This window comes from Myxocyprinus asiaticus, chromosome 36 (genome assembly GCF_019703515.2).
Source record: "Myxocyprinus asiaticus isolate MX2 ecotype Aquarium Trade chromosome 36, UBuf_Myxa_2, whole genome shotgun sequence".
Classification (NCBI taxonomy): domain Eukaryota; kingdom Metazoa; phylum Chordata; class Actinopteri; order Cypriniformes; family Catostomidae; genus Myxocyprinus; species Myxocyprinus asiaticus.
Window position 1 is genome coordinate 14,841,765 of NC_059379.1, and position 16,699 is coordinate 14,858,463.

The 16,699-nt window shown below is 38.2% G+C and overlaps 1 protein-coding gene across 2 annotated transcripts in view; it reads left to right on the forward strand.

Annotated features, from left to right (window-relative positions):
• The window catches only part of atrnl1b (attractin-like 1b), a 149,908-nt gene that overhangs the window by 121,964 nt on the left and 11,245 nt on the right, over positions 1-16,699 (forward strand). For both annotated transcript variants that reach the window (XM_051673902.1, XM_051673903.1), the window contains exon 28: positions 6,444-6,558. In XM_051673902.1, coding sequence (XP_051529862.1) covers positions 6,444-6,558 — 115 coding nt within the window. The remainder of the gene's footprint in view (positions 1-6,443; positions 6,559-16,699) is intronic.

Below are 16,699 nucleotides of genomic sequence, written 5' to 3' on the forward strand. Positions count from 1 at the left end.
CGGAGACTCACAGCATGTGGAGGCTCATGCTACCCTCCGTGATCCACGCACAACTTACCACGTGCCCCATTGAGAACGAGAACCCCTAATCACGGCCACGAGGAGGTTACCCCATGTGACCATGAACCGGGCCAATTTGGATGCTTAGGAGACCTGGCTGGAGTCACTCAGCACACCCTGGATTCGAACTCATGACTCCAGGGGTGGTAGTCAGCATCAATATTCACTGAGCTACCCAGGCCCCACAGTCATAATTTAATAAAATATGATCATTTTCCACTAGGGCTGGGTGATTTGTAAAAAATATTTTATAGATAATCGCCTTAAAAAATATTGCAATATCCGATTACATCATTAACCCCCCTGTTGAGGGTCAGGGAATATTTTTGCTTTATTGATTTTGCTTTAAAAATTACATTAATTTATTGAAACATGAAAAACTTAAGACATTTCTAAATTCAAAATGCACTTAAAACAGAAAACCGATCAAAAATAATGAAGTGATCAAAAAATCTTATATAACCACCTCCCGTACCCGTCAATGACAAGAGGTAGAAAATTACTATTAGCCTACATATTAATAATTAATAATATTAAATAAGCCTATTAAATTCCCTTGTGTTCCCAAAATAATGCAAAATCTGTGTTCTTATCGAATTTGTGTTTGTATTGCATTTTGGTAATACAGTTAATGCTGCCTAAAGACAAAAAAAAAAGAATAAAATTTTAGGTTCAAGGTGAACGTGTCTTGTATTATTTTATGATTTAATCACTTTCATCTTTGTTTCTTTAATACAAAGACATATATTACTGAACCTGCAGAGTTGCATTTACAATGTATGTTACCCGCAAACTGCTTCCTGGAAATAAAGCGAACTGAACTCACAGCACCTCCTGAATTAAGCGATGATCATTTGCAGCACTCTCATAGATGACATTATTCTTGCAAACAGTTTTCAGGCGAATGAAACGAATGACACTTGTCGAATTAAAGGGTGATAACTCTTTACACGCACCTGTTCCACAAGACACGAGACCTGTTCCAACTCATGCTGCACGCCTCTGAACAAACAGCGAGTCAGACATGGGCATTGACAGCTTTTCTTTTTTCTGTTCTTAAAAATACTTGCACTGCACGCCTCTGAAGAAACAGTGAATCAGACACGGACATTGATAGCTTTTCTTTTTCTGTTCTTGAAAATATAATCAAGTGTGTTTCTTCAAGCACGTGTCTTTGTGTCAAACAGCATTTCTTGTCATGTGTCACTCCGAGACATCTTACATGTCGCCTGCCTGATGCGGGTAGATGAGTAAAATTACCCACACATGAAATTCCTGCATTTGGACGAGGAGCTCGCGAACTGGGTTCAGCCTCGTTGCATTTGGCAGGTGCTAGTTTTACACCCTGGGCTACTGTTTTATATACAGTTGAAGTCAGAAATGTACATACACTTAGCCTGAAGTCATTAAAACTCATTTTTTAACCACTCCACAGATTTCATATTAGCAAACTATAGTTTTGGCAAGTCGTTTAGGAAATCTAGTTTGTGCATGACATGAGTAATTTTTCCAACAATTGTTTACAGACAAATTGTTTCACTTTTAATTGACTAAATCACAATTCCAGTGGGTCAGAAGTTTACATTAACTGTGCCTTTAAGCAGCTTGAAAAATTCCAGAAAATTATGTCAAGCCTTTAGACAATTAGCCAATTATATTCTGATAGGTGGTGTACTGAATTGGAAGTGTACCTGTGGATGTATTTTAAGGCCTACCTTCAAACTCAGTGCCTCTTTGCTTGACATCATGAGAAAATCAAAAGAAATCAGCCAAGACCTCAGAAAAAAATTGTGGACCTCCACAAGTCTGATTAATCATTGGGAGTAATTTCTAAATGCCTGAAGGTACCACGTTCATCTGTACAAACAATAGTACGCAAGTATAAACACCGTGGGACCACACAGCCGTTATACCGATCAGGAAGGAGATGCATTCTGTCTCCTAGAGATGAACATAGTTTGGTGTGAAAAGTGCAAATCAATCCCAGAACAACAGCAAAGGACCTTGTGAAGATGCTGGAGGAAACAGGTAGACAAGTATCTATATCCACAGTAAAACTAGTCCTATATCGACATAACCTCAAAGGCTGCTCAGCAAGGAAGAAGCCACTGCTCCAAAACTGCCATAAAAAAGCTAGACTACAGTTTGCAAGTGCACATGGGGACAAAGATCATACTTTTTGGAGAAATGTCCGCTGGTCTGATAAAACAAAAATTGAACTGTTTGGCCATAATGACCATCGCTATGTTTGGAGGAAAAAGGGTGAGGCTTGCAAGCCGAAGAACACCATCCCAACCGTGAAGCATGGGGGTGAAAGCATCATGTTGTGGGTGCTTTGCTGCAGGAGGGACTGGTACACTTCACAAAATAGATGGCATCATGAGGAAGGAAAATGATGTGGATATATTGAAGCAACATCTCAAGACATCAGCCAGGAAGTTAAAGCTCATCGCAAATGGGTCTTCCAAATGGACAATGACCCCAAGCATACCTCCAAAGTTGTGGCAAAATGGCTTAAGGACAACAAAGTCAAGGTACTGGAGTGGCCATCACAAATCCGATAGAAAATATGTGGGCAGAACTGAAAAGGCGTGTGCGAGCAAGGAGGCCTACAAGCCTGACTCAGTTACACCAGTTCTGTCTGGAAGAATGGACCAAAATTCCAGCAACTTATTTTGAGAAGCTTGTGAAAGGCTACCCAAAACGTTTGACCCAAGTTAAACAATTTAAAGGCAATGATACCAAATACTAACCAAGTGTATGTAAACTTATGACCCACTGGGAATGAGATGAAAGAAATAAAAGCTGAAATAAATCATTCTCTCTACTATTATTCTGACATTTCACATTCTTAAAATAAAGTAGTGATTCTAACTGACCTAAGTCAGGGAATGTTTTCTACAATTAAATGTTAGGAATTGTGAAAAACTGAGTTTAAATGTATTTGGCTAATGTGTAGGTAAACTAATGGCTTCAACTGTATATATACTATATTATTACAACAATACTGTTTAATATATAACTTCCCAGATCCATGGTTTTGCCATTTTCCGATATTGTCAATCATCGTCTGTCAATGATTGTCACAATCAGCATTGCCGTATTTGTAAGATATCGTCGATATCCAATTACATCGTCCTGCCTCCCAGCCCTATTTTCCACCATGTCTCTGGCCCTCTGTGCGAAACGCTTTGTTTTAAGCTATCTGGCCCTTTAAGACTTCAATGTAAATGCCCACTGTTATGACTGGCAAACTTGTGCAGCCCTTCAAATTTGGCCATATTTGAAACTCAATTGGAAGAAAATGAACAAGCTTTACATTATAATTTATAAAACTACATTTCAGGGTTAACACAATGTACACCCAACACATTTCATCTGAATGTATCAAAATGTTCACTCAACAAGCACAGCAACTATCAAACAGTCATGACATTTGAAACTTTCGTGAATGAAACCGTTTACTCACTGGTCTGCTAGTGTTTAACTGCCTCATCTTTCAATAACAGTTCCTTTGCAAAGCTTTAATCATATTGTGACTGGTTCACAAGCAATCAGCGTTGATGTGAGCCCAAAAACACAAACAATCCATGCTGGAATGTTCTGAATATGCATAAAACGTAATACAATCCATGGTGATGTTCACGGGTGCTTCAACCGGCTTCATCAGGCCAAAGCAGAGATGCTGGTCTTCACATCTCACATCTTCTGTGTTTGTTTACACACAGAACAGCATGTGTTTCTCAGCAGCAGAATGAGACGTGTTTTTAAAAGTTGCACTTGTACTGCTCTTAAAGGGATCATGAATTATTGGATACGAATTATTTTTATTATTATTATTATTATTGTTATCTTCCATGAGGTCCACTGATAATGTCAGTTAAAAAATTTGCACCAAAACTGTCATAGTTTAATAATAAATGATCATTTTCCACCCTGTTTCTGGCCCTCTGTCTCAAACGCTTGGTTTTTGCCACAGCGTCTCCTTTAAACTTCAGTGTAAATGCCCACTGTTCTGATTGGCTAACATTGTGCAGCCCCTCAAATTCAGCCATATTTGAAACTCAATCAGAAGAGAATAAACAAGCTCTCCACAACATTCTAAAACTAAATTTCAGGTTTTACACATAACGCACATCCAACACATTGCATCCAAATATATTAAACTGTTCACTCAAGCACATCAGCACCATAACAAACAGTCAAACAGTCATGACATATGAAGTATTCATGAATGAAATTGCTTACAATTTTGCAGTCAATTCCAGTTGTTTTTAACTGCCACATTCTTCAGTAACATTTCCTTTGCAATGCTTGAATCGTATTATGACTGGTGCACAAGCAGTCCATGCTGATATTCGCACATACGCAGTCCATAGCACGATGAACAAGACCCACACACATTGGTACACTGAGTTGCAGATCGCCAGAAACATATCCAAATGGTCAAAGATGTCCAGCTAGTGCTTGTTTACATACACCAACAATTAAAAATAGCGCAGTTGGGCACAAGAACAGCAAGATGCAGAGCATCTTTTCGCCGACAGGATTTCATTCAAGTAAAACAGGTTTATTTTAATTCATCAAGACAAATAAAATGGTTGGATATTAAACGGGTTTGCTGACAAGTTAAAATTGCCATTGTTAAGGGGCAATTCCAGCATTACTGATGTGATATTAGCAGTGAAACTGTGAGATTTATCTTCACAGATAGTGTTCATTGCAAGTATATTTAACCATTTGTATGTAGTCATAAAACCCTGCAGATAGAGTCCAGGCCACTGATCTATAATATACTATATATCAGTGGTCCAGACATTAGAAAATGTTCAGTCTAGACAAGTTTTTTTAACTCGAGTTGCAGATGTAAAAAAAAAAAAAAATGGCCATACGTTTTTGGGAGACCACTCTCTGTAAAAACTCTGTGAATTTAAATAAACAATCCAGAAATAATACTAGCCACACGATGAAGAGGGGTCAGCACTCATAAGAACATGTAATTTATATATTTTTTTAATTCATTTTCACATTGCTTGGTACATTTTCCTGCCTTATTGTGCATAGCCCATCACAAGCCTGTGAAATGTACAGTATGTTTTTATAGTACAGTTACCTCTTATATGTCTAAAGATCAAGGAAAATCAGATTTTCCATTTCATGACCCATTTAAAATTCGGCTCGCATTGCCGGAAACAGTCATCTCCAATGACTGGCTCATCTCTCTCCTCTTTACCTGGCTGACTGACTGTGATCAATAGCGGGCAGGACCAAGGGTGCAATGATGAAAAATAGGCATTGATTTCTTGCTGAAGAAACAGTCATATGCAGATTTATTTGGTCCTTGTGACGTCACAAGTTACACAAATTCCAAACAGGCCATTTATCTAATAAGGGGGAAGATTTCAGTTCTGAAACTTACAGTAAGTTTTTATAGTACAATGACTTCTTGTATGTCAAAAGATCAAGGAAAATTTGGTTCCTTATGTCATGACCCCTTTAAACTTATACATAGTAAAATGACTGATTATTTTTTTAATTAATTATATGCTGATCATGTTCATTGCCATGAATTATAGCTTATTTTCTGAATAAAATGCCCTGCCCTTATCCACCTGCAACTCAGCTTTACTTATTTTACTGAACTATCCCTTATTGTATCCAATATTACCTATGAGAGTCTCAATTATATGGCTTTAAAAATAACAGCATGAATGGGTCTTATATTATAAGACGAACAGATTTGAATTTGCAGTATTAACTTGTACTTTTTGATACTTAAGCATTTTAAAAAAACATGTACCTTTTACTTTAGTATTTTAATGGATGGCTTTTACTTAAGTAATACATTTGTGTGGTATCTCTACTTTTACTTAAGTATGGAAATTTAGTACCTTTTCCACCACTGTATGTGAGTGTACGAACACTCTGATCGTAGTGTGTTAGCTGAATAATCTGTAATGTGAGATGAAAGATGACATTTTAAGATCACTGTGTTTGCCTGTGGCCGCCTCATTCCACCACTGATTCTTCTGCTGCCGTCAGAGACCCGCTGATGCATACGTCTAACCAGAGCAGTATTTATAGGGACAGAGTCCGGGTGGCACAACACAACACAAGTTGGTACAACCTCAAATGTCACAGATTTTCTCCGCCTATGCGTGAAAGATGTGAACTTTGAAACTGTATGAGTCTGTTTTTAGTCTCAGGGGGATGATTTGTAACTGTGAGATTATTAAAATGTGATTTTTACCCTTTTCTGTCGACGTGAGAGACATCCTACAATGTCAGCTCACATGAGGACTGACATTTGTGACTGATGGTGACGTGTTCAGGAGAAGGCTTGTTATATATGACACATTTCCTCTCCTCTGATCTTTCAACAGGGACCGCCAAAGCCAGTTGCTGTGGAACCCTGTTCGGGTGGCAAAGCAGCAGTGTTCACGGTGCTAATGTGCCTCCCACGAGGGGCATCTGGTGTTCCTCCACCCGGCCAGTCAGGTGAGTAACTCCCAAAATTGTCCTAAAATGCTTTCCCCTTCACATTTACCATAGGTTAGTCCATGCAGACTGCAGCACTATGCAAGCAAAAATTACTTGGAAAAAAAAAAAGAAAGGTGAGTTATGAAATAATTTTATCTCAGACTTCACTATATGTTCTGTTTCTGTTTGATTCATCCTTATATTTCCTCCCCGTGATATAGAGGATGTCTGAGTCATATGTTTTAATGTAGTCAGCCTGTTTCTGAGTATTATGTCTGTTGTGTGAAACAAATTTAGCCCTCCTCCTGTTGGTTATATGAGTGATATAAACTTGGGAGGGTGCTAAAAGCATGGCCGATAACTATTATCCCCTGACCTTTTCATCACCAGCAGCACTACCGTAATTGAGAATTAAAACCAACAAAAAAAGTGCCCACTTTGTGCAATAATGTCAAAGTCTGTGTGAAACTCAACTTGTAAAACTCCTTGTTCTACAGTATTTTTGCCTGTTCTTTTATATATGTCATTTATCCTCCTAGTGCATTAGGTAAGTTTATCTCTACCACAAAATATTGACTGAATTTTAAACCATTGATATAGAACAGATGCAAGCTTTCCACAGTCATGGAAAACCTGAAAATATTAGGGAATTTTAAAAGTGTGATTTCCAGGCCTGGAAAATGTATGGAAATGTATGCAGTCTTAAACAGTAATTACATTTTATAGTAAATAAGGTTTGATTTGTTAAAATAATAAATGCATTACATGTGATGCATTTACTAATGAACAATGAGCACTATTTTTTCAATATTTTTTAATCTTGGAAAATGTTAATTTATGAAAATACTATTGTTCATTGTTAGTTCATGTTAGTTCATAATACTACTACTACTGTATAATGCTATCAACTAATGTAAACATATCCACAGTTTTCCTGACTAACCACTGGGCGGCGCCTTGATGATTCTAAAGGCCCGTTCACACCAAGAATGATAACTTTAATGATAACTATAACCGTAAAGTTTAAAAAAAAAATTTAACTGTAAGAGAATAGCAGAGTCCACACCACAACTTTAACAATAACGACACGGAGGAAAGATATCGTTGGGATCACTTTCAGAGCTATTTTTTTCCAGCTGATGAACAATAAAAACATTGACAGCCAATCAAAATCCATCCAGCTTTAAAGGTTTCAAGCCTCAACGTGCACTCATCTTCAAAATAACACATACCAGTAACAGATTGCCGCTTACATTATCACACGCAAACTAAATGGACACTCCTGCTTAAGAACTGGCAATGTTTTTTCTGCATTTTTCTTCAGTATTAATGGAGATTAATAAAAGGCATTAAGGCATAAAATTACATCTGGTAGCCAGAGCTAATGTTGACAACATTGTCTTGTCTCTTTTGAAGTTGTTTACGTCTGTTTTTCTTTTGGTTTCTTTGCGATACATAGAGCAGTAGCAGTTCATCTACATCCATTTTCTTGACTGTGAAGATAACTGCAGCACATGCTTAGAATAAGCAGAATGTTATCATCCATTGGTGTGGACACTAATATTATTATCATTATAGTTATCGTTATATTTATATTTCTTGGTGTGAACGACCTTAATTGCTAGAAGAAGTGAATGATATTAACGTTACTAACCTAGGTCTATTGTTTCACGTCATTCATCCACTCTTTAAACTTTGATGAGCGAGGCACTGTCAAAAAACAGCATTGCGACTTAGCACTAAGGAGCCACATGCTTTTTGAAATGTTTTTACAAATTTAAACGTTAAACCTCACATTATTCACTTACACTGCTGCGAGTGAAAACACTGGAGACCAGCATCCGTTATGAATTGTGGGACACTTCCACATTCAGGAAAAAGGTGGATACACATTTTATATGTTGAAATTAACATTAGTATTGTTTATTGTTAGTTCATGTTAACTAATGTTCTTAACTAATGTTAATGTATACAAACTTATTGTAAAGTGTTACCTATATGTTTTTTACATTGTGTATATAAAATTGTATGGATTTATTTTAAGTGTGCCTGCTTAAGTGTGCCACTTCTGTTTTGGTTTGGTTCATTTTAAATGTGGGAATTCATATCAGGCAGGAAGTCAGAGAAGTTCTCGAATGTTCCGCTGGTGGTCTGATGTAAGTTAGTCTGTTGCTGCAGGCCGTATCATCTTACACCACTATGGCTAAGCCTAGTCTGAATGTCTCCTGAGTCTACACTGGATTGAACAGCTTTACCAGTCTACTAGAGCTTATTGATCCAAGAAAATCTCGAGATTCATGAGCACATATTGAAATCGCATGTACTTCTCAGTGTCCTTGACTTTGAAGTGATTTGCCTTGTTCCCAAGAGCACCAAACACCGCTTCTACGAATGTTCAACCAAAAAATTATCAATACAAAAATGGTGTCCAGTTTCTGTCTGGGATTTACTTTTTATTTTAATTTTTTTCCCCCACCATGTCTTTCAGATTTCACTGACAGCACCTTTTCCCCTAGGCTTGTACCTGCTCTCATTGACATTGACATATCTCACTCACATATTTTTAGACTGCAACACTTTAAAGCAATGTCAGTTCGAGGTCTGTTCTCTTAGACCTCTGTCTGCCTTTAAGAGCTACATAGTGATAATATTGGGTTGAGAAAAAACCTTTTATCCCCTCCTCTACTCAGCAGGCCTGTCAGTCAACACACTGCTTTATGGGACCTTGTCCCTTTAAGCTTGACTTCCTCCCCAGTATCTTGAATGATCTGTTTCAATAAAGCTTCTCTAATAGCTCTCTTTCAGTTTGACAAGTACAAAATATAGGCAGCAAATAACAGGACATTGCAACAAGTGATATGTACAAGAAGAGTATTTTTAGTGATATGTGAAGAAAGTTGGATCTTTTGAGAGACAGCGTTGTTGTAATTGCCAGGCAATGAAAACTTTAGAGTGGCTGCTTGCTGGGCTGTTGAAGTTTGTCATGACATTTTTTGGAGGAAGGTACATCAGAGTGAGAGAGAGAAAGAGAAATAAAAGAAGAGAGGAAAAAAATGATGGAAAGACTTTTAAACTTCTTGTTTGGAATAAACAAAGGATATATTTGGAGAAAAGCACAGAAAAGGAGCTTCATGCCCAGATGCCTCTTTTGTCGTCACACTTTGAAAGAGCATTTTCTTAGTTCGGCTTTTTGGAAGTTCCACACAGGATTCATGTGTAGGTATTTTTGTGTTGGGGTAAAACAGTGCATCACTTTCACAGAGCAGGCCAATCAGTATTGACTGATGTGGGAGCTGAAGCAGGGCAGGCCACTCTTGTCAGCTGTCATCCTGCTGTGTCTGCATGTCTTCAGCTTCATGATGTGATGTGTGTATGATCCTGAACACACGGTGTCTTCTTTCATCGAAACAACCTCCTACTTAACCTGCTGCTGGTAATGAACTCATGAGCAAGCCAACAACCGTGATTGATTTTTTTTTTTTTTAACCGTATTGATTAGATTCACAGATCCTCCAAGATTTGCATGGTGCCGGAGGACTTTCCCATTTTGCACCAGACTAACTGAATCAACACAATATTTTTTTATTTATGTTCATGTTTGATCAACCAAGTGAGCTCTGTTCCTCCTCGTGAGGATTTCAGTGGGGAAAAGATGCACGGCCAACCTTAATATGGAATCACTTTGTTCAAGAGGTATAAAGAAAGGTACATGCCCATTGCATTTATAATTCTGAATTAGTCACACCATTGACTTTGGAGCTCTGTTTACTGAATGCATATCAGTAAGAGGGTGCTGAGTTGCCTGTCACTAGCTCCTAGAGATACAGTATAACTGGAGTTACTGATTTTCCAACCTGGTAATGATTTTTACATGGCTTGTTATACTTAATGCACCAGTTTCCTGGTGAAATAAACACTAGAGGTGCTTTTGTCAAAGGGAAAATTATTCCCTTTGACAAAAATCACAGGTAAACGGCATATAGTGGCTACGTTCTTACAGTCAGTGTTTGCTAACTAACAATTAGTTGTCCAGTACGGTTTCGTTCACAGAGCACAGGTTTGCCAAGAGTGCGGGTGTTAGACCTGAAAATGTAAATATTTATTTAGTAAATAATCAAACTGTGTGTGAACGTAACCGTATTAAGCACTCAAAACAGGTCTGACAACCGTATTTGCTGCTGTGTGTGAACGTGGCCTAACAGTTCATGAACACTTACTATTCCCCCTGTTCCTCATACAGCGCTATCTTATGACATCTAAACACTTACTATAGCTCATGACTTGTAAGGTGATACATTTTTGCAACTTTTGCATTACATAGCCAACTACATTTGCATGTTTGTTTGAGTGCAAATAAACTGGGAGCAATGCAAAGGACTGATCTCTCTTTCTCTCTCCCCATTGTTGACTTCCTGTTCCGGTTGCTGCCGGCATGCTGCATGAGCGTTTGTAGCTTGCTAGCCTGATTAGCATTGCTTATTCTTATACGTTCATCATTTTATTAGTTTGCCATTTTACCACGTGCCTAGGGTTTTTCCACTTTTCTACTGTTTCAACTGCGTGTATTTACAGCACACACCTGTTTTCTCACTTTTTTCTTTTCCGCTTGTCTACATCTCGCGTATCGACTGCGTGCATTTGTTTTCTCCACTGTGTTTTACATGGATTATTGCATCAATCTCAAACATCTGCTGATCAGGAACCACATCGATCTCAAACCCTCGCCGCACAAGAACAACCATAACAACAACAACAAACAATTGTGGTAAGTCATGGAATCCGCTCATGTTATTTCTTCCCGCATAGCATACCACATGTTTACTATAGCTTCTCCCATCAGCAGTGAGGGATTCACATGTGATAAATGTAAGGAAATAGTCAGGCTGACAGAAAAGAGTTAGAGACACGCATTTGAACACTAGTGGAGGTCAGTGAGAAAGAGAAGCCGGTAGATACTGTTTCGGATGCGGGTAGTACAGCGTGCAACACACACACTTTGGTTCCGGCTCTAGAGCCCCCGCTGCAGGGCGTTTGGGTGACGTCTCAGTGGCATACTTGCTCAGCAAAATGACACCACTCTCCCGTTCCTGTTAGGGCTTCCAATCGATTTTCCCCACTCAGTGATGCATCCACTGAGAATCATGTTGAAAGAGCCTTAATAATTGGTGATTCTGTTGTAAGGAACGTGAAAATAGAGACTCCAGCCACCATTGTTAAATGCATTTCCGGGGCTCGAGCGTCTGACATCAGATCAAATTTACAAGTGCTAGCTAATGCTAAACATAGATTTCCTAAAATTGTTATTCATGTCGGCACTAACGATGTCTGGCTTCACCAGTTGGAGATCACTAGAGATAATGTTAAATATGGAAGCCCAGGAGTGCCATTTACAAAAGAATTAAGGAATAAATTATCAATCTATTAAATTGAAAATAAAAATGTGAATAAACCAATTTATAAATGGACAAATATATAGACACATTTAAATTTCAATAAATAAACCAATTTAAAAATGGACAAATAAATAGACACATTTAAATGTGCTTATTTAATTCATGTTTTAAAATGTACTTATATTTAACAATGAAACAGCACATTAATAAGTCATTTTTAAATGCACCTTTTAAATGGCATTTTAAAAGCATTTGGCAATTGCTTTTCTTCATCCATTTGCAAGTTGCTTTTCTTCATCCATTTGCCAATTGCTTTTCTTTATTGTTTGACTTTTCTTTTACCATTTGTCAGTCCATACCAGCTGAAGCCCAGGAGTGCCAATTAAAAAATAATGAAGGAATAAATTATCATTCAATTAATTTAAAAATTAAAATTTGAATAAATAAATACATTTATAAATGGACAAATAAAATATTTATTTATTTCACCTTTAAAATGCCATTAAATGTAGCAATAAATGAGTACATTAATGAGTCTTTTAAATGCACTTTTTAATGCACTTTAAAAGCACCTTTTAAATTGCATTTTAAAAAGGTCATTTGCCAATTGCTTTTTATCATCCATTTGCCAATGGCTTTTCTTTTTCATTTTTCGTTTTGCTTTTCCTTTTTCTTTTCCTTTTCTTTAACCAATTGAGAATCAAGTAAAAAAAAATGCCATTGGACTCAACTCGTGAGAGCAACCAATGAACTTCGATTCAGTTCTAAGACACACCCCCTCTCCCACGTGCCACTCGAAGAGGATGTAAGACAGCCTGTCACTGGATGATGGTACGAGCAGTTTACATGATATTATTGGATCTATGTGTATGTGTGTATATATATTTATATATATATATATATATACTGTATATTTTCCACACCAACCTGCTGTGTATATCTGTTTATAATGTTGCAAATAAATTTTGTGCTTAATCTTTTGTTGTGCTCATCTTCATAAAGATGTTTATTGACCGACAGGAGCTAAACACACAGTAAATACACAATGTACACATTCTTTTATCACATTCCTCTTTTACAATTGTAGTCTGGGTCTTATGGATTTAACAATATGAATTTGAATTTGAATTGTACCTTAATCGATTATGTTATAGGCAAAATGTTATTGACACAGATAATGGAAATTAACATGTCAAAGATGTTTGAGGTAAAATGTTCAAGATTTTTTACCCCTTCACTGCTAGAATTGTGTGATATGAAACATTCACTTAACATACATTTTACTGGAAGAAGTAAAAAGAGCTTCTGGTTGTGTAAACGAAAGATAAAACTTTAAGCTTTATAAACAGAAGCAGAAAGTTTCATTGTGTTGGGGGGGGCCTGGGTAGCTCAGTGGTAAATGATGCTGGCTACCACCCCTGGAGTTCACTAGGGAGGGTAGAGTCACATGGGGTAACCTCCTCGTGGTCGTTATAATGTCGTTCGTTCTTGGTGGGACGTGTGGCGAGTTGAGCGTGGATGCCGCGGTGGATGGCATGAAGACGCCACACGCGCTGTCTCCGTGGCAACACGCTCATCAAGCCACATGATAAGATGCGCAGGTTGACTGTCTCAGACGTGGAGGCAGCTGGGATTCGTTCTCCGCCACCCGGATTGAGGCGAATCACTACGCGACCACGAGGACTTAAAAGTGCACTGGGAATTGGGCATTCCAAATTGGGTAGAAAAAAAAAAAAAAGTTTCATTGTGTCCCAGTGCTTATGATCGATGATTTCACAGTGCACAGAAGGTACATTATGTTATTTAATACAAAGAAGGTAAAGCGTTATGATTAATCTTTGCCAAAAAAATCAATGCTTCAACGATACCAAACACGGCACAAACCAGAAGCGAACACAAATGTTGGAGACAGGTGAGAGTGATTGGCATGGGTTTTAGCCTGCGCGATTTCACGGCTCCCAAAAGCTATCTTGTTAAATACAAAGAAAGGAAAACTTTGTTTCTTTTAACAGCACCTGTTTGGAGCGATTTGGACCCAAGGGGTGGAAAGTGACGTCAAACAGTCAAAAAATAATGTCTAATATCTCAAACACTGAACCAGCTCAAACGTTAATTTTTGCGGCACAAACGAATGGTATAGAATTTGGTAATGATTTAATTATATGGGGTGCAAACTTCACGGAGGTTACTAAAGCAATTGCTTCTCTGCACTGCCTGACCTTACAGCTATTCACCTGTTTCATTACTGTATGACCGCTCTCTCTGCCATATTTGTGAACAAAGCCCATATACTGTACCCTCTGTGCACTGTGAGAACATCGATCATAAGCACTGGGACACGATGAAACTTTGCTAAACTGTTTCTGTTTTGTAAAGCTTAATAAAGTGTTATCTTTCATTTACACAACCAGAAGGTCTTTTTTCTTCTTCCAGTAAAATGTTTGTTAAGTGACTTTTGTTTCATTTCACACAATTCTAGCAGTGAAGGGGTAAAACACATTGTTTTGTTTTTTCTTTCGGAAAATGTCTGGCCTAAATCTTTGACATTTTACCTCAAACAACTTTTACATGTTAATTGCCATTATCTGTCAATTAAATTTAGCCTATAACATAATCGATTAAGGTACAATTAAAATGTAAATTCATTCAAAATTCAAATTGTTAAATCCATAAGACCCAGACTACAATTGTAAAAGAGGAATGTGATAAAAGAATGTGTACATTGTGTATTTACAATGTTTAGTGTATAGAGTGTATAGCTCCTGTAAGTCAATAAACATCTTTATGAAGTTGAGCACAACAAAAGATTAAGCACAAACTTTATTTGAGATATTATAAACAGATGTACACAGCAGGTTGGTGTTAAAAAAAAAAAAAATATATATATATATATATATATATATACACTTTAATTTGAAAGACACTTTCATAATGCACATACACTATATTGCCAAAAGTATTCGCTCACCCATCCAAATAATTGAATTCAGGTGTTCCAATCACATCCATGGCCACAGGTGTATAAAATGAAGCACCTAGGCATGCAGACTGCTTCTACAAACATTTGTGAAAGAATGGGCCACTCTCAGGAGCTCAGTGAATTCCAGCGTGGTACTGTGATAGGATGCCACCTGTGCAACAAGTCCAGTCGTGAAATTTCCTGGCTACCAAATATTCCACAGTCAACTGTCAGTGGTATTATAACAAAGTGGAAGCGATTGGGAATGACAGCAACTCAGCCACGAAGTGGTAGGCTAAATAAAATGACAGAGCGGGGTCAGCGGATGCTGAGGCGCATAGTGCGCAGAGGTCGCCAACTTTCTGCAGAGTCAATCGCTACAGACCACCAAAGTTCATGTGGCCTTCAGATTAGATCAAGAACAGTGCGTAGAGAGCTTCATGGAATGGGTTTCCATGGTCGAGCAACTGCATCCAAGCCATACATCACCAAGTGCAATGCAAAGCGTCGGATGCAGTGGTGTAAAGCACGCCGCCACTGGACTCTAGAGCAGTGGAGACGCGTTCTCTGGAGTGATGAATCACGCTTCTCCATCTGGCAATCTGATGTACGAGTCTGGGTTTGGTGGTTGCCAGAGAACGGTACTTGTCTGACTGCATTGTGCCAACTGTGAAGTTTGTTGGAGGGGGGATTATGGTGTGGGGTTGTTTTTCAGGAGCTGGGCTTGGCCCCTTAGTTCCAGTGAAAGGAACTCTGAATGCTTCAGCATACCAAGAGATTTTGGACAATTCCATGCTCCCAACTTTGTGGGAACAGTTTGGGGATGGCCCCTTCCTGTTCCAACATGACTGCACACCAGTGCACAAAGCAAGGTCCATAAAGACATGGATGAGCGAGTTTGGTGTGGAAGAACTTGACTGGCCTGCACAGAGTCCTGACCTCAACCCGATAGAGCACCTTTGGGATAAATTAGAGTGAAGACTGTGAGCAAGGCCTTCTCGTCCAACATCAGTGTCTGACCACACAAATGCGCTTCTGGAAGAATGGTCAAAAATTCCCATAAACACACTCCTAAACCTTGTGGAAAGCCTTCCCAGAAGAGTTGAAGCTGTTATAGCTGCAAAGGATGGGCCGACGTCATATTAAACCCTATGGATTAAGAATGGGATGTCACTTAAGTTCATATGCGTCTAAAGGCAGATGAGCGAATACTTTTGGCAATATAGTGTAAGTATTACACAACATTAGTTTTAACACTACCATTTGTTCCACAAAAGTGTGCTCGCTTGCCTTCCCTGTATCATCAGCTGACCGTCATTCAGACAGTCCACCTTTTCTCTGTCATACACAGGCAATTATTTTAACAAAAATACAATATTTAAAGATGATCATATAGTGTTTTTTTTTAATGAATGTGATATAACTGAAAGGGGATGTGCATTTTCTTCAGTATAAGTTCTGGAAAGTCCATCGGCTTTCTCCAGTGACTTAGTTAGGGCCGCGTTCAGCATTTCACTGCAACAGTGAACGAGACACCATTAACTTCTGATATGTTTCGCATTTGTTTCTTATGCTCAGATTAAATCATATCATGTAAACTGCTCGTTCTGTCGTCCAATGACAGGCCATTTTACATCCTCTTTGAGTGACACGTGGGAGAGGGGGTGTGTCTTATAACTGAGTTGAAAGTTCTTTTGTTGCTCTCACGAATCAACAGTCCAGTGGCATTTTTTTTTATTTTTTTTACTCGATTCTCAGATGGTTAAGGAAAAGGAAAAAGAAAAGGAAAAGCAAAATGAAAAAGAAA